The sequence below is a fragment of the Corvus hawaiiensis genome, chromosome 13 (assembly GCF_020740725.1).
Source record: "Corvus hawaiiensis isolate bCorHaw1 chromosome 13, bCorHaw1.pri.cur, whole genome shotgun sequence".
Classification (NCBI taxonomy): domain Eukaryota; kingdom Metazoa; phylum Chordata; class Aves; order Passeriformes; family Corvidae; genus Corvus; species Corvus hawaiiensis.
The window spans coordinates 20,253,662-20,273,664 of NC_063225.1; the positions used below are offsets into that span (position 1 = coordinate 20,253,662).

A 20,003-nucleotide genomic window follows, 5' to 3' on the forward strand; every position below is an offset into this window, starting at 1 on the left:
CCAAGGAGGAACTTGTCATTTCAGCAGAAGCCACATGATCTCTCCTCAAAACCAGGGTAACTCCAACTTCACAAAGCTCCACCAACAGCTTCACTCACCCCAGGGATTTTCAGCAACTCTGCGATGAGCAGGGGCAGCTTCAGGGCAGCCACGCTTCCAGTCACTCCCACCAGGACACGGAATTTTTTCTGTGGCACGGATGAGCTGCTTCCTGCAGGAATCCCCGGTTCTGGCAGGGAGATGGGCTCCATGCTCCAATCAAACTGTGCAGGCACAGGAGAACAAAGACACTGGACTAAGGCTGCCTCCAAGCACAGCAGGGCTCCAACCCCAACATATTGCCAAGGGCACGGATCTGAGCCTGGACTCTGCAGGACCCAGAAGCACCCAGAACACTCATCCCACAAAGATTTCGAGCACCAGCAGAACTTTAAGGTCATCGTAATGTTTAATTACATTTTTCTTTTGGGATACTGGCAAACAGACTCCTAAAACTTGAGCAGAGAGGCCAAAATGTGCCCTGGTAAAGTTTGTGCCCTCAAAATTAAGACTCTCACATTTTGAGCATGGTCCAGAATTTAGGACAGATAAATAAGCAAATCTGGGATAAAATTTTACACCAAGTTCTGTAAAGACAAACAGCCCCCTGTTGAGTTGATTTCCCTTTGCACTCTCTGGTGATTAATGCACAGAGATGTCTTAATAACTAAAAATGTTCCTTACTGTGTTCCTAAATATTTACAGCAGCACTAGAATTTAATCCCTAGCAGTTCGAATTCAAGTCTCCTGTTTCCACACTGATAAAAATCAGAAATCAATGTTTTGGTGAGGAAATCATTGGAATTTACATGAGTATCTCAAATATCATCAATTAATGACTAATTAGCAAAGAGTAAATTCAGTTCTTGAAAAATCATTGCATTCAGTAGAGTTTGTTCCGTTTTAGTGATGTCCTTGTTATTCAAACTAAGTTGCTTGGAATCACTTTGGGTGGAAAGAAGATGGACATGTTCAGGTTGCCCTGATTTTGGGGATCAGCTCAGAGGTTGGAGTGAGGGGGCCGGAAAACCCAGAGAGAGGAATTTCACAGGATCACAGACTGGTTTGGGCTGGAAGGGAAACTAAAGCCCATCCAGTTCGCCCCCCCCCCCACCAAGGGCAGGGACACCTCCCACTGTCCCAGGCTGCTCCAAGCCCCAATGTCCAGCCTGGCCTTGGGCACTGCCAGGGATCCAGGGGCGGCCACAGCTGCTCTGGGCACCCTGTGCCAGGGCCTGCCCACCCTCACAGGGAAGGATTTCTTCTCAACATCCCATCTAACCCTCGAGTCGCTCCAGGGATGATCCAACAGCAGGTTAACTGGGATCCTCGATGGGTGTGCAGCAATTCCCCGGAATTCTGTCCCCCTGACCCAGCACAGACACCCCTTCTAACCCTTCACAACACCAGCACGGTCTTCTTCCACGCTGTGCTCGGAAGGAACGTGTTTAACTCCAACCCCAAAGGTTTCTCAGTGTGTTTAAAAAATAACGCTGCCAGGATAAAAGCCCAATTTCAGCTCTGCTGATTAGCAAGGGTAATTAAGAGGTGAGGAAACGCAGCAGCACATTGGCTGAGAGATTTTAATGCTAACACCATGCTTCGCATATTTGTCTATATCTAATTAAAAGCAGAAAATGATTATTTATAAATAATTAAAATTATTATCTACTTCAAGCATCCTTAGGATGTTTCCAAAACGCCCCTTAGCGATTCCTAAACGACAATTAATTCTGCCAAAGCATCCACAAATTAAAGCCTGGGTGTTAAAATGTGAAGTTTTAAGCAGGAAACTTTCAAAATGCTTATAAATGATAAAATATTGACAAAAAGGAGGATAAAAATGGTAGAATTATAAAGCAATTATTAAAACGGTAAAATAATGTTAAATACGTAAGATAACGGTAAAAACGGTAAAATAGTAAAAATTTTTAAATGTTGCAAATTAAAAAATAATGGCAAAAACCAGCAAAACGGTGGTAAAAATGATAAAATAACGGCAAAGGATTATAATAAAAGCTGTATATGTAACAATATATGGAATATAACGATTAATAAGTGCTGGGCCGCGCTTTCCTCTTACCCAAACACAGCTGTGGGGAAGCAGCCACTAGAAAACAAGCAACTGACAGGCCCTTAAGGGTTAATTGAATCGACTTTTAATGCGGTAGTGATGCTGAAAACGGCTCCAAAAGGCCGCACAACAGCACCGCGAAACCCCGGGGGCTCCCAGAACGCAGCAAACAGCGCTCCAAGACGGGCCGAGGCAGGGCCGTGAGGGCCGCGGGCTCCGAGCGGCAGCGGGGCCGCGGCCGGCGGGCGGAGCGGAAGCCGCGGGGGGTGCCGGGAGCTGCTCGCGCCCGCGGCGCTGATTGGTGCGAGCTGCTCGCGCCCGCGGCGCTGATTGGTGAGTGCTGCTCGCGCCCTCGGCGCTGATTGGTGAGTGCTGCTCGCGCCCGCGGCGCTGATTGGTGCGGGGAGCGCGCGCCCGCGCAGCGGGCGGGAGGAAGGGGTGTCATGGCGGCCCCTCACGGCCCGGCCCCAGGTTATGGCGGCTGCGCTGCCACCCGGGAGGGCTCTGTGCCCCTCTGTGCCCCAGTCGTGCCCACGCGAGGGATCTCGCCAAGGGCAGGCGCGCGGCTTCAGGCTGCTCAGGAAGTAGTCTAAACGGGGATTCTGGCTCATGGCAAGGTTTAGGAACGTAACAAAGGGCAACAAAACTCGGCGTAGAAGGCGTGTGGGGCACAGGGTCGAAGAGAGGGTCTGAGGGCCCCTCAAGTGACAGGGTGATATGTGAGCCCAGGAAATTGTTACAGACCAGGAGTGACACCTTTCCTATGAGATTCAGGGCAGCCACACAGAGCTGGCAGGGGAAAGTGGGTTAAAGGACTGAGTATTTATTGTCTGAGGCACAGACAGGACAAGGAGGAATGGCTTCCCATGCCAGAGGGGCAGGGTTAGATGGGATATTGGGAAGGAATTGTTCCCTGGGAGGGTGGGCAGGCCCTGGCACAGGGTGCCCAGAGCAGCTGTGGCTGCCCCTGGATCCCTGGCAGTGTCCAAGGCCAGGTTGGACAGGGCTTGGAGCAAGCTGGGATAGCAGAAGGTGTCCCTGCTGGATGAGCTGTAAGGTCCCTTCCAACCCAAAGGATTCCGTGATTATGTGGGCACGACAGATCGGGGGCAGCACGTGGTCCCCAGCCCTCTGCCGATACAGCTCAAATGCAGCAGTTATTTGGACATCCCTCTGATACTGGCTACGAACAAGCAGCAAGGAAGGCTGAGAGCTCTGCTTTGCCGGCTGCAGGACGTGGAAAGTGACAGGGAGACCTCAGGAAAACCCCAGGTGTGTTCTATCCCTAGATACCTCTTGCCCAGCAGCAGGAACACCCCACCTTTCCCACCCCGTGGGCTTCAGGAGCACCACGCTTTGATCACAACCACATCAGCCCCACCTGGAGCAGGGACAGCTTACAAATAACCAAGGTGAGAACAGGGGGTCGAGTTTCCCACCTGGCTGGAGCCACAGGGGCAGCATTTCAGCGCTTACACACTCAGGAGACACATTGGAGAGGAGGGTTAGGTGCTGAAGCAAAGTCTGTTAGTTACAGCTCGTTACAGTTATTATTGATGCATCTTATTGTCAATGCCAAAGGTGAAGTCACTTAAACCATCATTTCTCAGACACGGATGACAGAGCACATGGTTTGGCAGAGTAAGTTTTAGGCGAGCTAGAAATGGATTGCACAATATTTAAACCTGATTAAGTACATAATAGGCTTAGCAAAGGATTACTTTTCTCCTGACATTTTATACATAAATATATACACACACACACAGACAGGCATTTTATCAGTAGCTGCATTTTAGTCTGGTCAAGAGACAACTGCCTATTGCAGAATGACTGGAGTGATACCCTTAAAAAGGAAACTAGGTGTGCTTTGCTGGAGAAGGTCCTTTTTGGGGTGATTCTCAGGGGTAGGGGTCACATCCAAGCATCACTGGAGGGCTGGAAGGGACAGATAAGGGCTGAGACTTGCACAGTCCTGGCTGGTGGCACACTGAGCTCCTTCCCTGTGCCAGGCAGGAGGTACTGGAGCCAAGGGGCTGGACTGGATTCTGTTTGGGCTGCTTTTCGAGGACTTGGAGAAAAATTTGGCTTATTTAAAGTGCATTTAGAGTTGAAAAGCATCTCGGAGAAGTAGCTTTCCCTACTCCTGCCCTGCAGCATCCATCCCATTTATGCTCCCACTCATCATCTTTTCCAGGGTGTGCCAGTCACCTTCCCCCAGTGGTGTTAGTCTGAGCTCAGCTGCCTCCTGCTAGGGTGCAGGATCATTATTTAATGTCCAACATCCCCGAATTGGGCAGGGATTCGGGCCTGACAGGGATTTCTACACCAGGAAAACACACGGCCACATCTCACCATGCTTTTTAGGAGCGCAGGTGAGCAGGAGTCCTTCCCTCCAGCCTGGAGGTTTCCTTAAGAGCCTTAAATTAGCACAAACCTCCAAAGCTAACAGGGACAAACCTTGGCCTGGCTATTTCCATGATCAGGGAGACTGCTTGGATGTGCTGGGATAGGGGGTGGCAAGATTTGACCCGCAGCCTTGCCCAAGAGTAGGTCCTCTGAGGAACGCTCTGCCGCTTTTACAGCTGCTTTTCAAAACAGAAGCCTTTAAAAAAAACAGACTCAGGATGCAGAATCTGGAATGGGATGGTTGTATCCCACAGGGAAAACCTGTCCTTGCTCCCCAACACACACACACGCACACACACACTGGTCCTCCACGTCAAAGTGTAAACTACTCACTTACAACACCACACACTGAGAGAAGTTGTAGATCCTGAGCCAGGGTGTAGATTAGGAATCTCTTGGCTTCCAGCATATCAACAGCAGGATTGAGGGTTTCTTTTTTTTTTTTTTCCTTTTTTTTTCTTTTTTTTTTTTAATGCTAAATCAGCCAGCCACCTGCTAGTTAAAAACCAAAAGAAAAAAGGAGAATTCCCAGGATTGCTTGCCCTTGCTGAGACAGTGGCAAGTGGCTGGACACTACCAGCTGAAAGAGAAAACTCACACACGTCAAAAACCCGTGGTTCAGGGCTTATTCCAAGAAGGAAGATGGGTGCTGGTTGCTGTTTTTCCCTTTTTGGGGGTGTGGGGGGGCTTTTGGCTGATGAGGTTCTAACATACACCTATCACCATAGTAATTAAAAAACCACCACCGTACACTATTCCACAGGGAAAAAGAAGACACGTGAACGGACACTGACTACCACGCACAACAAGAGCCCTGCAGGTCAACTCACGGCCTCTTCAGAATGAAAAAGAAAGGAGAAAAGAAGAGCTCAAGACGAGAAAAAAAAAGAAAAAAAAGAAAGGAAAAATCCCAAAGGGTCTCGTTACAAAGACGGGAAAAGAACCACCATTATGGTACACTCCGACTTTCTGAGATAGCTGCAGAAACTCGGCTCAGCCTTCCTCCTCCCTTTTCCCCCCCAGCTCTTCCTCCCGAGAACAGAGTCCCGCTGCTGCTCACATCTCGTTGGAGTAGGTGTAGTTGGGGGTGGCCGAGTACTGCGTCTCGTGCTGCATCATCGCGCCCTGCGCCGCCCCCATGGCCGCGTTCTGGGCCGCCTGCTGCACGTGGGGGTTCTTCCAGGCCCCCGTGGTCCACTCCTCCTGCGCTTTGCTGAAGCTCCCGCCGCTGCCCCGGTAAAACTTGTGCACCTGCAGGGAAAATCCAGAGGGGCTGAGCGCCTGCAGCCGGCACAGAGCTGCCAGGGTGGTGGCGAGGGCCACCCAAAGCAATGTGGAACCCCGGTTTTTCCTGCCGTACCATGGTGAGAGCAATGAAGGAGAAGACTGCCATGGCCGTGAAGAGCACGGTGGGGATCAGCATCACCACAGCCGAGCCCACGTTGGTCCCAAAGAAGGAAATCGCTGCAATCCAGCCACTGCAAGGAGATGGAAACAACCGGTTCGTTCACCAGCTTTCCCAAAGTGCCAGCAGCCCTCCCAGCTCCTCAAACCATCTTCCCCAAGGAGAGAACCAGTAAGGAGGCTAAAACACCACGGTGACCACCCTTGTACCCAACAGGGCCGCATTTTCCTTACCAGACCCCCCATCCAGGGATCCCCACTGCCTGGATGATGCTGATCACCAGCTGGGCCATGAACGTGAAGAAGAAGGCCATGAAGCTGAAGGAGCTGTCTGTCCTGCAAGAGAAGGCTCAGTCACTCCTGCACCTCCATCCCCGCTGCACTCCAGGGGAAGGGAGATGCTCCTACGTATCAGAGCTGGCTGTGGTTTAGCAGGAGGGTGATGAAAAGCAAAATTAAAGGCAAAGGAGAAACTGCAAGAGGCTGAAAGTGGTCAAAGGGCACCTGGGAAAGGCATGGGGCACCAGACCCTCCCCACAGCTCAGTCAGCTGGGCTTGAGGACATCTGTGTTGGGACACAGCTCTCGGCTCACACCACCCCATGTGGGGAATAAATACACCCTCAGTTCTCTAGATTTGGGGACTGACCTCAGCACCATGGGTAAGCCATACCAACACCTCAAGGACTCGTGGGAAAATATAAAAGATGCTTCAGGGATGAGAGGGAAAGTGGCATCTCAACTGCATCCTCACCACTGTCCCCCACCGCTGCACAGAGGCACACGGAGAGTGTCCTTACATCGCCTGATTGAGGGTTTGGCCCCCAGGAAATCCCAAACACTCTGGTTTTGAAGGTTACAAAGTCAAGCTAAAGGGCTGCACAGAAAGGAATTCCCCCAGTTAGTCAGGCAATGCCCCAAGCTAAACACTGACCGTTTACGAAGGAAAACAAGGCAAAAAGAAGCCAGGCTCAGGTGCGACCACTTACTTGAAAGCTTTGTAAATAGGTCTAAACCAGCAGACATAGGAGCAGGGCGTAAAGAGAATGAGCCAGAGAATTGCCAGTCCAAAATTTACAGCTCCGCCGCCTCCAATGAGCCACGCGAGGCAGCCCACGAGATTCACCGCCAAGGTGATGCTGTTCACTGCAAACACACACACACAGAGCAGAGTAGCGCGGACGCAAGGGTGGCACTGACACACCAAGGACCCCGACCCCAGGGTGGCGGCCTCAGGGTCTTGCCCTAGCTGGACTTCCCTTAAATTAAGCTGGGAGCACATTCCCAGGCTGGCTGGGCCAAAGGGGGCCAGGCCTCAGCTGAGTAACAGGAGGAATATCAATGTATCACTCAGAGTTGTAATTCCCTAAACAGGTCCAGGGCTCTGAAGACTGGCAGGAGTCACATCCTCCGGCTCCTGTTGAGCCGGGACACGTTTCCACTAACAGGAGGAAACTGGAGGAACCGTGGTGAAGTTTTTTGCTTGCTCCAGATACATCTTTGCTGAAGGAGCTTGTGCAGGAGCTCCCCGAGCACCACTGAGAGCCAAAATCCTGAACTCCTGACCTCGCCTCGCCAGTTCAGGGGGTGACACATTACCCTCGCCCACCCCTGCTTGGGATCAGGCCACACAAGGGCTCCGACTATGAATCCCAGCTCAGCAGACACAGGACAAAGCAGAGAAGGCTCAGCTGCATTCTGACGCCTCCGAGTTCGGAGAATGATTCATTATTTCGACGAGAACGAAAGCCCTCCCACCGCCGCCTGCCTGAGAGCTGCAGCTGGCAAGGGAAGGAGCTCAGCTGCCCGGGCTGCCCTAAAGGACACGGAGGGACCTTCCAGCCACTCTGTGCTGGGTGTCTGAGGGGCTGTTGGGGAGAAAATGACCAGAGAGGAGCTCCGGAGGCAGAAACCAAGGGACAGCAACTGGCTGTGGAGCAAGGACCAAGCTCTGTTACATTAAGAGGAAGAACAGCCTGGTTGGGATGGGGAAGGAATTGAACACCCCCAAGAGAGCTTCCCTGGGGAAGCACAGCTTTTTTCCTGCCACTCCTTAAACACGCTAACCCTCCTGACATGATGAAGCTACCCCAGGGTCACCTTCCTGACGGGACACAGCCCCAGGGATGCCAGCCTGAGGCCATGCCAAAAGCAGGAACACACAACCTCTCTGGTGTTAGCTCAGCTCCTCCTAACCTGCCTCCAAAGCACAAGACTCTCCCTGGGCACTGATGCTTCCAAAGTTCAGGGGAAATAAATGCCTGATAAGGAACTAAGTTCTTCTAAAAAGAAATTAAATGCTGGTGCACAGCTGAGCTGTGCATGTTTCCACTTATGTTGGAGTGTGACCTCTGGCTCTATTCCCTGCCCAGGGTTGGTGAAGAAGAGAGATCCAGGACAGTTTGAAGAGCTGGAAGCTGGTGACAGCTCTGTTAGCACAGCACGGCACACAGAGGCATGCAAGAGGAACAGGCAAGCTCCGGGAAGCCTCAAGCTCCACGTTTTGGGGAGCAGGCACACCAGCCCTCCAGTCTGAGCCGTCTCCTCCTTACAGCAGGACATCAACATCACCACCAATGGCCCTGGGACACTGAGCCAGCTCCACAGCTCCATCCTGGAGGCTGGAAGGGCTGGGATCCATGGGATGCTGCAGCCCACCTCTCATTCCTGAGTTTTAACAGGAGACACCAAGGCCTGGAGGGGGAGAAGGGCTTCCCCTGACCTTGCCCTGCCCTTTCAGCTGGTGGCTCCCAGCGGAGCAGCAGCTTTGGAGAGGCAAACAAATCCCACTGGAGCCATTCCCACCCAGCTACTCACGCATCCAGAGGTAGTAAAGCCGCTTGGCCATGGTCCGGTGCTGCGGCGGAATCTCCGCATCGAAGTCCTGGTAGAAACATGGCTTCAGGGGGATGAACTTGGGCAGGGGAGGGAAGTTGTTCACCTTTTCTGCAAGGAAAAGTTTCACTGGCATCAGGCACTGCCCAGAGCTGAACAAAAGCCAAGGGGCTTCCTAAACAGCCCCAAGAACTGACAAGGTTTACACAAAAGTTAAGGATTTCCCATGGAAACCGCCACCAACCCACCCCAAAGGATCAAATCCAGCTCTCACTGGCCACACAGATCCTGCAGCCAAGGACACTCACCACCCCACTGGCAACTAACAAGGTGACATTATGGCCAGTAAAGCCCATGATGGTCTTCAGAGCCCCCCCGTACCTGCCATGCCAGCACACGCTCAGCCTCTCTGCTCCTCAGGAAAAATACTTGGGAAAAACGTGGGAGCTTTAGCAAAGCTGGAGGAGAAAGAGAGAAAATGTGATTGAAGTGGTCAGGGACCTCTGCAAAAGCCTTCACCTTCCCCCCTTGTTCCAAAACAACTCAAGGACAGCAGTTTGCTTCACTTCTGTGACACTCTGGACTGTCACACATCCAGGCTGGCACCTGGCTGGCAGCGCGATAAATCCTGGCTCCTCTGGCTCAGGCTTATGTACCAGTTAAGGAGGAAGATTACGAGAGGATCCAGTGATGTGGGGCCTCCCACTCCCAACTGACCTACATCCAGGACAGGGCCAGGTAGGACAGCAGGGAAAGGAGGTGGCTGTGGGCAGTTTGAAACCCTCGATTTCATTACTTGGCCCCAGAAGAACTCTTTAAACATTTTTATTATTATTGCTGAATTCTAGCACAGGGGACTGACTACCTGGCTGCCTCGTAGCTGCCATCTCTGCAAGCCCAAGCCAAAAACAAGGCCAAAAAGGGAGCAGGGAAATCAGAGCAGAGAAATCAGCTGGAAAAAAAAATAAATCAGTGGCGATTGTCACTAATGAGTCACTTGAGTGCCTGGCTTAACAATTACTCATGTCATTTGGCACCTCATTCCAGAGCATGCAGGTGGGAAAGGGGGGAACTCAGCATCCCAGGACCATCCCAGACGATTCCATGCTCAGCTCTGTGCCAGAAGTGAAAATTAAGGCAAATTAAAGCAAAAATTAAGACCTGAGGTTTTAAATAGAAGCGTGAAGATGGCGTATCCCCACCTGCCTGCAGGTTTTGCCCTCTCCCAGTCATCCAGGCAGAGCTGGCAGCAGCCAACCCATTTCCCAGCACACAGGGTCCCGGCAGTTGGTGCCTGGGGCTCCCGGGAGGATTTGGGAGGCTCTTTCTAGGGGTCTTTTCCCACCATTCAGCGCCAAAGACACAGGCCAGGCACCCGCCGGCAGCCCCCGAACGCTTCCATCCCGCCGGTGCTACAAAGACGAGCCCCTCGGGCGCGGTGACGTTCCCCCGGCCGCCCCTAGCCCGTGTGCCGGCAGCGGGGTCACACGGCCAGGCGCCCCCCGACCCGACACCTGCGCCATCTGGGGCGAAAACACCGCGATGTGGATAAATCGGGTGGGTTTTTTGCAAAATTAGGGATATGGTGGAGGGGTTGGAATATGGTAGAGTGGATGGGAAAGGGGGGGGGGGCTCATCACATGGGTGATGGCACCGAGAAGAAACCCCTCTGGTGCGTGGGGTGGGTTTGGGGAGGGCAGGCAGGGCTCGGCCTCGCCGTGGATCGCTGCCCGTGCGTTTCCACGCGTGAAGGGCTGCGTGCCCCACGCATCCTCACCTCAAAACCGGCGCAGCCTCCCAGCAGCGGCCTGGATCGGGGAGAAGGGCGGCCCAACCCCCGCTCGGTCCCCGGTGCACCCACGCGTGTGCAGGGTCACCGCGGCTGCCCCCACGCCGCGCATCCCCCCCCGCAACTGGGGCGCGGAGCGGGAGGTGGGTGCAAAGGGCGGTCAGCCCCCTCGGGGGCAGCGTCCAGCGCCCTCACCCCGAGGCATTTCCCTTCTTCACAGCCCCGGCACTCACCACGTGATGTGACCCGTCCCGTCCCGTCCCGTCCGGTCCCCGGCGGGTGGCGGCGGCCGCCCGCCCGCCCGGTACTGCTCCTGCCGCAGCGACCGCGCTCTCGCGAGACTGCGGCGCCGCCGCCGCCCGGGCCATGGGCAGCGCCGGGATCTCGCGAGAGCGCCCGCCGCTGTCCAGGGTCCTGATGCCCCCGGACGGAGGGGCGGGGCCGAGTGGAAGGGGCGGGGCCTACATTGGGGGCTCCATGGGGCTGGGGGCTCTATGGGGCTGGGAGGGCTCTATGGGGCTGGGGGCTCCATGGGGCTGGGGGCTCTATGGGGCTGGGAGGGCTCTATGGGGCTGGGGGCTCCGTGGGGCTGGGAGTGCTCTGTGGGGCTGGGAGTGCTCTGTGGGGCTGGGGGCTCCGTGGGGCTGGAGGCTCTATGGGGCTGGGAGTGCTCTATGGGGCTGGGGGCTCCATGGGGCTGGGAGTGCTCTATGGGGCTGGGAGTGCTCTATGGGGCTGGGGGCTCTATGGGGCTGGGGGCTCCATGGGGCTGGGAGTGCTCTATGGGGCTGGGAGTGCTCTATGGGGCTGGGAGGGCTCTATGGGGCTGGGGGCTCCATGGGGCTGGGAGTGCTCTATGGGGCTGGAGGCTCTATGGGGCTGGGGGCTCCATGGGGCTGGGAGTGCTCTATGGGGCTGGGGGCTCCATGGGGCTGGGGGCTCTATGGGGCTGGGAGTGCTCTATGGGTCTGGGAGTGCTCTATGGGGCTGGGAGTGCTCTATGGGTCTGGGGGCTCCATGGGGCTGGGAGTGCTCTATGGGGCTGGGAGTGCTCTATGGGGCTTGGGGGCTCTATGGGTCTGGGGGCTCCATGGGGCTGGGGGCTCCATGGGGCTGGGAGTGCTCTATGGGGCTTGGGGGGTTTTAGAGGGATGGGATTCTGCGGGGCAGCGGTGCAGCAACCCCTACCCAGGGCATGGCAAGCACTATGTGTATAGAAGACCGCCCTCTGTAGGGCAGGAGCTCTGGGGGACAGCCCCTGGGAGGGCACACAGGCTCCCTGTATCCAGGAGGCAATGAGAAGCCAGCAGGTCCCACCAGCAGGGCCAAGTTTGGGGTACTCCATGTACCATTCTGGTAGCAGTAATTAATTAATGGCTTGCATTAAGGGCAGAGGATATATCGATTGCTTTTGCCAGCGATGCCAAGGTTAGGATGCAGAGGGCACAGGAAGGGACTAGATTGATTCACAGATGGGACAGGGATCAAAAGCTCCTAGAGGGGATATAAATCCCAAGTCAGCCTGAGGACCCCATAGGTTGTGTCCTTTGTCCTCAAAGTCATCACACAATAGAGTTCTGTGCACACCACTTGGACCTCCTGCCATAGTGCTTGTGAGAATATCAGTGGAGTGTTATGAAAATTACTTTATTTGACAACCAAATCTTCCTCCCTTCCCAGAGTCCAACCTCGAGGGTCATGGAGGGGCAGCAAGGACAACATCCCACCATGGGAAGATATGAACAGCTGGGCAAGGAAGCAGCCAAATCTCTTTACACCAGTGAGTCCTGGTGGCCAAACCCCCTCGGCAGGAGCACAACATTGCTGTGGGGATGCAAGGAAGGAAACCTGGCAGGAACAGGGAAAATGCCTGCTTCATAGATGGTAAAATAAAGGGAAGCAGGAAAACCAGCGTGCCACAGATGACCCCATAGCAGGGGGCCCAGCTGTCCACCCTGATCCTTTCTGGGTCTTGGACCCTGAGCTGTTCCCATAGAGAGCAGAGACCCCTGCACATCCAGCTCCATGCCCTGCCCAGCAGCAGGGAAGGAAAGGGAGGAGGGGATGGGGTAATGGATTCCCTCTCCTGCCAAGCACTGGGGCTGCTCGGAGCCTTGGAGAGCTGCTCGAGCTCTGCCTGTGGGCACTGAGCACCCTGGAGATTTGGGGCTGATTTCTTGTCCCTTATTTCCTATCTTTTGAGCATTCTCTCACCTAAATTTCCTCCTCACCTGCATCTCTGCTGCCTCAGGTCCCCCAGCACCTTCCCATCCCACTGAGGCTTCAGGACTGGTCACCTACAGAGCTAATCCTTGCCCTCCGCACTACCACATTCCTGTCTGCCTGCAGGTTTCCCAGTCGGGGATATTCAGGAATCAAATGGATGTGTGCTCCCCTCCTTCACAGGGATTGCCTGGAGAGCCAAGGGATAGCAGAGGGAAGAGCCTCCCTGCCCATCCCACACTCCATAAGCAGGGCAGGCTGAGGAGGATGGGCAGGTCCAAAGAAAAGGCTGGATCAAGCAGCAAATTCCCAGCAAGCAAACAGGCTCAAAAACAAGGAAATCAATCCACAGGTCCAGTTTAGGGTCAGTCTGTAGGTTGGAGTCCAGACCAGCTGCAGCTGACCCAGAGAGCAGTCCTGACACAGCTCAGATTAGGACCAAGATCCCTGGGTTGAGCTTAAAAAGAGCTCCTGGGCCACAGGCAGGGTGTGGGTGGGGGTCCCAGGTGGGGTTGGTGAGGAACATTCAGGTTTATTAATGCCCTCAGGGTCCTTACAATATCTCTCTGCTCATCATGCTGGAGCTCTGCAAAGGGATTTGTCTTATGAAAGGGATTTTTCCCTTTTCTTTTACTGTTGGGCTATTCAAAATGAAGATTATCTTGAGCTCTGTAATTTTCTGCTTACCGTAGGGATAAGGACTCAGCCAGCAGGGAGCTCCAAGGGTTCCTCTGGCATTTTGATAGCCCCTGCACCCTGGGGTGCATCATCAGGGGGCTGCTCCTGGGAAGCAGCAGCTCCAGGACCCTGGTTAGGACTGGGGCAGGGGATCCCTGCAGCTGTGGCATCCTGGGGGTCCCTCTGTACCCCTTCTGCCGGGGTTACAATCAGCCCTGGCATCAGCCTGCTGCCGAGTGCAACGTGATGAGAGAGGCTGAGACCTGAGCCGGGCCGATGTGACGCAGAGATGGGCGATGGCACCGAGACTTTCCTTGTATCGGATGCTTCCACTTTCCGTCCTGTTCCTGAGCAGGGCCACCTTGGATGAAAGAAAATATAGAGAGGGCAGGTGGAGGACAGGGGGCTCGGGTTACTGCTCCTCTCCAGCTGCCCTGATTGCCATTAGGAATATGTTTCTGGAGTTTTTTTCCCCACTTTTCCAGGTTTGGCTGGGCTCCATGCCGTGCTCAGCAGCCCTCTCCATTCTTGCCACCACCAGCTCTCCTCTTGGCTGCTGTCCCAAATAGCTCTTCCAGTCTCACACCTCCTGTGGAGTTGGGACCAGGCAAAAGGGTCCTGCAGGGATTTGCAACTCCTCTGGCATGGGGTTGGGATGGCACTGGGAGGCTCAGAGAGAAACTGTAATGGGAAAAGGGAAGAAGAAACCACTCCGTGGGTCCCACTGGAACCAGAGTGGCTGCTCAGGAAGGACAGACGGACAATACTCAGGGTGTAATTCCTTTATTTTTTCACCATTCCTGCCTTTCTCGTTTGCTGCTTCTTCATTTTAAAGGACTCCCCATCCTCCTTTCCAGTTTTTGTTTGCCTGATCCCCCACGGCTGGAGCTGTCTGTGCCTTTGTCCCCCCATCCCTGCTTTTCCTCTCCCACCCTGCTGAGCTCATTTCAGCTATTCCTTGGCTTGGAGTAACCCATCCACTCTGTTGTCCTCCAACAAATAAGCTGACAGGCTAATGAATGGCTTCGGATGGTAATTAGCAACGGAGTTGCTAATAATGAATTTCATTTACATTTTAAGTGCTGCGGAGGGAAAATAAGCCCCTGTCATTAATGGCCCCCCTGCTCCCAGCGTAGCCTTGCCCTTGGGGGGAGCGCACCCTCTGGAAGCCTTTCCGTGATTGCACCTCTCCCGCCTCCATTTCGGAAGCTGCGATAAGCAGAGTTCGTTAAGCAGCAATTAGAGACGGGGGAGAAGCTGCTGCCGCTTCCATCATCCGATGGTGGGGAAGCGCCACGATGCCATGGAAAATGGGCCATGGGAGGCAGGAGCTGGTTCTGGGCCAGGAAAGAAGGGCTGGATGGTTCAGCCAGCACCAGGGATTCACGTGGCTTGCCCAGAGTCTTGGAGCTGTCAGCCCTCCATGTCCATGTCACCCTCCCAGGGTACCTGGATAATGACCCTGAGGGATTTCTCAGTCGCTAAAATCCTTCCCGATTATTTCCCCAGGGGTTTAGCACATTTTGAAGGCAGGAATTTCCCTGACGTGTTTAATCCATCCCTGCCTGCCTGAGGAAGGAGCCAAGTGCCTTCTGCAAGGATGCCATAAAGTGTTGTCAATGGAAAGATGGAGAAATGTCATTGTTTTGTCTTGCAGTGAGGAATCCACGGTGGGAGCACAGGGAATAGGTATGCTCACTACTGCAGAGCACCAGAAGGGACTTAGGAATGCTTAAAGCCTGGATCTGGTGCTGGGAGTGAGCCTGGGAGCACTGCCTGCGCTGCCTCAGTTTCCCTCTCTGTGCCCAAGGGGCCTCAGGGAGGGTTAGATGGATTGGGAAACAATGCTCTGCATCTCCTGCGGTTTTCCAGCACACTGCTGATAGATGGAGGATCCCATCCCACCCCATCCCATCCCATCCCATCCCATCCCATCCCATCCCATCCCACTGCCCGGAGACCCCCCGCCCCAGACCCCAATCCAGTTGTCGGATCAGGGGGTGTCCCATATCCACCCCCAGAAAGCTGCTTTGGGGACCACGGGGATGTGGGATTCACCCCGGATGGGATGTGACAGCCACATCCTGCCTTCACCTCCACGGACATGGGATCGATTGATTTATTTATTCATGTATCTTTGCAAGCCCTGCTCCAAGTGAAACCAATCCAGGGGCCTCCAGAGGCAGATAAGATTTGACTGCAAGTCAATACTCACATGTCTTTCCACTGTGCAATGATCCCCCGGCCGGCAGGGCGGGAGGGGACAGGCAGGTGACAGGGGCGGGCAGAGGGCCAGCCTGGGGCAGGGATGTCGCCTCTGCCCCGGGAAGGGATTGGGGGCAGGAAGGGGACATCTCGTGGCCTGCAACAGGGATTTTCTGGGATTGATTGCCAGTACATGTAATGGTGAGCCCACAGTGGGCAGCTCCTCATTGGGGATGTGGAGATGAGTGAGGGACAGGGACTGGGGGAGCAGCGGGGAGAGGGAGGGATGGGGAAGGAGGAGGAGCGGGGGAGAGAAAGAGAAATCGCCCGTGAAAACCAGCTCTGCCACGGCATCTGCTCCTCAGAGCTTTGGGAATTGAGAGATTTTCCTGCCAGCAGAGCCAGGGCTGAGGACGCAGGGTGTTGGGGGGAGCAGAGCCCTGGCACACTCGATGCATGCCTGGCTGCGATGCCATCTGCCAGGCTTTCTCCTGGCTGTGGGTCCCAGTGGCTTCTCTGATGGCTAATAAGGGTTGAGCTCAGGCTCCAAAGTACTTCCCGAAGTACCTGCTGCATCTCTGCACCATCCCTGTGCACAGCATGGCTGGGATTCCTCATCCCTCTGGGAATGCTGCAGGGCAGGCAGGCAGGGTGACATTTGCAGTTAGCAGTGGGTGTCCTTGAGAGGAGCGAGCGCCGAGAGAAGGGACCAGGTTCTCTTTAAGGGGGCAGGACTTTGGGAACATCATGAAGGCAAGAGTGAGCTTCTCCCTCTGCCTTCCACCCTCCCCTCCTTCCCTTCCCTTCCCTGTTCCGGGACAGAGACCTGGGTTCCCTGCCCTCCCCTTTGCCTGGCAGGGATGAAGGCAGGAGCTGGGTGCTGGCATGGGCGGCTGAGCAGGGGAGGAGGAGGAGGGGAGGAAGGGGAGGGAGAGGGGGAGGATCTGCTAATTACACAGAACAGCTCTGGGGGCTGCTGAAGTCCAGAATGAAGCAAAGAGCAGCAGAAGCGAGTGCTGCAGTGGGAGCGCAGGAGCCCAAGCATCACCGAGAGCTGGAGCCGGCTGTTATCCCTGCTGGGAGCAACTGGGAGCACCCAGGGGATCCTGCAGCCCTGTCTCCCACAGAAGACAGCCTCTGGCACTGCCACCAAGCCCACTGCCAGCCTCCGGAGAGCCGAGGGGAAGGGGCTGGTGGTTGCAGGACGAAGGGCTGGGCTGGAGGGCAGCAAGGTCAGCCCTGCCATGGTCCCGGGGGGCTAGGAGCCTGTGTGGATCCACCAGGAAGAGGTGAAGGATGGCTGCTGAAGGAGGGAGAGCCAAGCCCGTCGCCCAGTCCAGGATGGAGAACTTCCGAAAGGTGAGGACCTCTGAGGAGGAGATGCCATTGCCCTTCCCAGACCTGCCCCCGGACGTGGTGGAGATGAAAGTGAAGGAGGGCAGCAAGATCAGGAACCTGATGAACTTCGCCATGGCCCAGATGGAGCTGAAGGGCAGACGGCAGATTGTGTTCAGTGGCTGTGGCAGGGCAGTCACCAAGACCATCACCTGCGTGGAGATCATGAAGCGCAAGCTGGGAGGGCTCCACCAGGTCACCAAGGTACGCTACAAAACCGTGCTGGAGGTCTGGGAGAACCAGGACCCGCCGCCCGACAGCCCTGCCCAGAACCTGACTGTCCACAAGAACGTCCCCTCCATCTGCATCCTGCTTTCCCGAGACCCCCTGGATCCCAACCAGACAGGATACCAGCCCCCGGAGCCCCGGCACGAGGCGGGAGAAGACACATTGGGATCCTCTGCCAAGGGGCTGAAGCGGCCATTGCCGCCTCCCCACGAGGAGCTGCTGCCCAAGAAGCTGCAGGTACAGGTGTCTGACAGCCCCAGGGGCTCGGGGACCACCACTGGCCAGCTGGACCACTGACCCCACCGCCTCCACCCCACCAGCCAGGTATTGAGGCAGGAATATACACTCTTTCTGGGGTCACCAGTGGGCTGCAGGCTCCCCCTGACCTGTCCCCACTTGCTGCTCCTTGACCCTTGTGGACGGGAGAGATTGGCGTGAGGGTTAAAGGGTTAAACCCACCATCTCTTGGTTATGGATTGAAGCAGGTGAGGATGTGGGGGGGAGCTGGTGACCTCTAATTCAGCCACCCAGGGACACCGTGACCACTAGCCACATCCTGCAGCGACTCTCATGGAGCCAGAGCAGCTGAGGGGTGCCAGACCATCACCACCGCTCCCCACTGCAATGCCTCATCCTTCAGGAGAGACGGGTTTGCCCCAAGCTTGTTGGAATGAAACCTTCTTCATCAAACCCGTTGCTGAGGAGATGTCAGGGTTATTAATGCCGGGCTCGGCATCCCACAGGGCTGTGATTCATCCCAAAAAAACCACCCAAACAAGCACAGGGGTTGCTCCCTCCCTGCGCCCACAGAGCCAAGCACTGCACTGTGCTGCCTGCCTGTGGGACAGCACAAGGAAATAAAACAACCCACATCGGATACTCTGGTCTGGAGTCGGGGGAAACCATGGTGTGGGGGGCTGGGGGCAGCGGGAGCGTTGGGCGGGTGGTTGTTGTGACTGGATGCAGTGCCCAGCACAGGATGAGGAGGTTTGGGGGTCATGCCTTGGCTGCAGAGCTCTTTGGAGCAAAATCCCTGCAACTTCCAGGGGGTAAAGGGAAATGAATGGACAATAAAAGCTCTTTAGAAATAGTTGAGATATGTCTACGGGAAAACGGGGGGACCATCTTGGCTGCTGGCCGTGGCACGGATCAGCACAGTGAAGGCTGCTGCCAACCCAGGACAAGGGGAGCCAGCCAAACTCTGTCCCTTGGAAGAACGGGATTGGGGTCTCCTGTGCCGGCACAGCAGCACCCGGCAAAACCCCAGTTCCAGCAGGGGCAGGGGAGATTTGGGGGATGGGTTATGAGATGCCAAGCCCTGATCCGCCTGGTTCCCTCAGCCCGGCGCCCAGGGGCACTGCGGGATGAATCAATCGGTATTAAGGAGCAAACCCTTCCTAAAACCCATGTATGAGGGATTCTCTGGCTGCAGCTGCCTTATCTCCCTGCCTCACTCCTGCTCTCCAGGGACAGCCAGCATTCCCTCTTTGTCAAGGGCTTGCTTGGCTGGGAGCGGGAATGAAAGGAGAGGAGGAGGAGGAGGAAGCAAGGTCTGTTTTGTATAGCAATGACCTTATTATCTCCCTCAGCAGGCAGCTGCTCCTCGGGCCAGAGGCTTGTGCTTATCTGCCTTGCTGCAGATTGATTCCCTTCACTTGAACATTAATTTCCAACTGTTTTTTTTTATGTTAATGATCTTTTTTTTGTGGGTTTGGGGCTGGGAAAGCTTTGGGCTCTGTCCCATCCAGCTCTTCCCATTTCTTTCTCCAGCGCAGAACCCATTCAGGATCAACCCTTCACACCACACAGGAGCACCAGGTGCAGGCTCCTACCCCAAATACCTTAAAAATAACGAATAAAATTAATTAATAAACCTGTAATTAATAAATCCCTCTGTAAACACTCTAATCAGAGCCTGAAGACTGTGGGAGCCACACCGTTGAACACTAGCAGCCCTTCACTTCCAGTGCTGCCACTTCACATTTCTCTGAGCAGGGAAAAAAAATAAAAATCACTTATTTCTCCTCGTTTTGTTAATGTGCAAAATTCTTTTAATTGATTTCATAGGTAGGTCGTTTCCAATCACGGAGGCAGCACTGGGGATTTTACTCTCCTTGCTTTGCTGGCTGTGGACTGATGGCTTCCTGCATGAGAAAATAATGACTGTAGCCCAAAAAATTAAGTACTTAAAACAGGATGATGGTATCAGAGGACATGGCGATTGGAATAATCACGATGGTTTTGTGCGGCACTGCTGAGGCACAGCCCCAGGGACGATTTTTGGGGCGATTTCGTACCCGGGTCGGTGCGATGGTGGCTGAGGGCAGCAGCCCACGGTGTGGGGACAGGGACACTTTCAGACAGACGCGGAGCTGGCGGACGGGGCAGCTGAGTCTGTCTGAACCCACTCCTCTCACAGGGACCGAGTCGGGGGGGTGTCCATTGGTGGGGACGGGGAGGCTGCACTGGAACCACAGCTGCGTGGGCTCGGCTAAAGGGGGGCAGCAACAGCCAGAACCCCCCCAAACCGAGCCCAAACTCCTCAAAAACGAGCCTGAACCCCTCAAAAACGAGCCCGATCACTCCCACAGCAGCCTTCACTGCGCTGCTCGCTGAAGTGAGGGACTCCCTGTAGCCGCTCCCCTCACGCACAAAATGGCGGCCGGCCCCGCCCCAAGATGGCGGCGGTCCCGCCCCTCCGCGCCCCCAGCCCGTCCCCGCGGCCTCC

At 55.1% G+C, this 20,003-nt stretch overlaps 3 protein-coding genes and 1 long non-coding RNA gene across 8 annotated transcripts in view; 1 reads left to right on the top strand and 3 right to left on the bottom strand.

The window, feature by feature from the left end:
* The window catches only part of PPCDC (phosphopantothenoylcysteine decarboxylase), a 29,591-nt gene extending 27,230 nt beyond the window's left edge, over nucleotides 1-2,361 (bottom strand). For all 4 annotated transcript variants that reach the window (XR_007206543.1, XM_048317479.1, XM_048317477.1 and 1 more), the window contains exons 1-2: nucleotides 2,123-2,361; nucleotides 99-263 (exon numbers count right to left, since the gene is read on the bottom strand). Coding sequence is in view for 3 of the 4 variants with exons in the window: in XM_048317479.1 (XP_048173436.1) it covers nucleotides 99-251 (153 nt within the window). In the remaining variant the exon portion in view is untranslated. The remainder of the gene's footprint in view (nucleotides 1-98; nucleotides 264-2,122) is intronic.
* Nucleotides 2,362-3,618: 1,257 nt separating this feature from the next.
* SCAMP5 (secretory carrier membrane protein 5) lies at nucleotides 3,619-10,887 on the bottom strand. 2 transcript variants are annotated; one of them, XM_048317950.1, is made up of 7 exons: nucleotides 10,780-10,887; nucleotides 9,139-9,215; nucleotides 8,740-8,868; nucleotides 6,912-7,068; nucleotides 6,158-6,259; nucleotides 5,880-5,997; nucleotides 3,619-5,770 (listed from the first exon to the last, which is right to left on the bottom strand). In XM_048317950.1, exons 2-7 carry the CDS (start codon nucleotides 9,143-9,145, stop codon nucleotides 5,576-5,578), a joined length of 708 nt encoding a protein of 235 aa, XP_048173907.1. In that variant the 5' UTR covers nucleotides 9,146-9,215; nucleotides 10,780-10,887; the 3' UTR covers nucleotides 3,619-5,575. The 2 variants fall into 2 exon arrangements, with proteins under 2 accessions (XP_048173907.1, XP_048173908.1); XM_048317951.1 differs by lacking the exon at nucleotides 10,780-10,887 and adding an exon at nucleotides 10,535-10,603.
* Nucleotides 10,888-16,563: 5,676 nt separating this feature from the next.
* RPP25 (ribonuclease P and MRP subunit p25) lies at nucleotides 16,564-18,365 on the top strand. Its single transcript, XM_048317967.1, has one exon. It carries the CDS (start codon nucleotides 16,949-16,951, stop codon nucleotides 17,570-17,572), a length of 624 nt encoding a protein of 207 aa, XP_048173924.1. The 5' UTR covers nucleotides 16,564-16,948; the 3' UTR covers nucleotides 17,573-18,365.
* Nucleotides 18,366-19,303: 938 nt separating this feature from the next.
* Nucleotides 19,304-19,981, bottom strand: LOC125332735. The gene is made up of 2 exons (XR_007206595.1): nucleotides 19,573-19,981; nucleotides 19,304-19,419 (listed from the first exon to the last, which is right to left on the bottom strand). It is a non-coding gene; the product is annotated as an uncharacterized LOC125332735 (long non-coding RNA).
* Nucleotides 19,982-20,003: the final 22 nt, after the last annotated feature.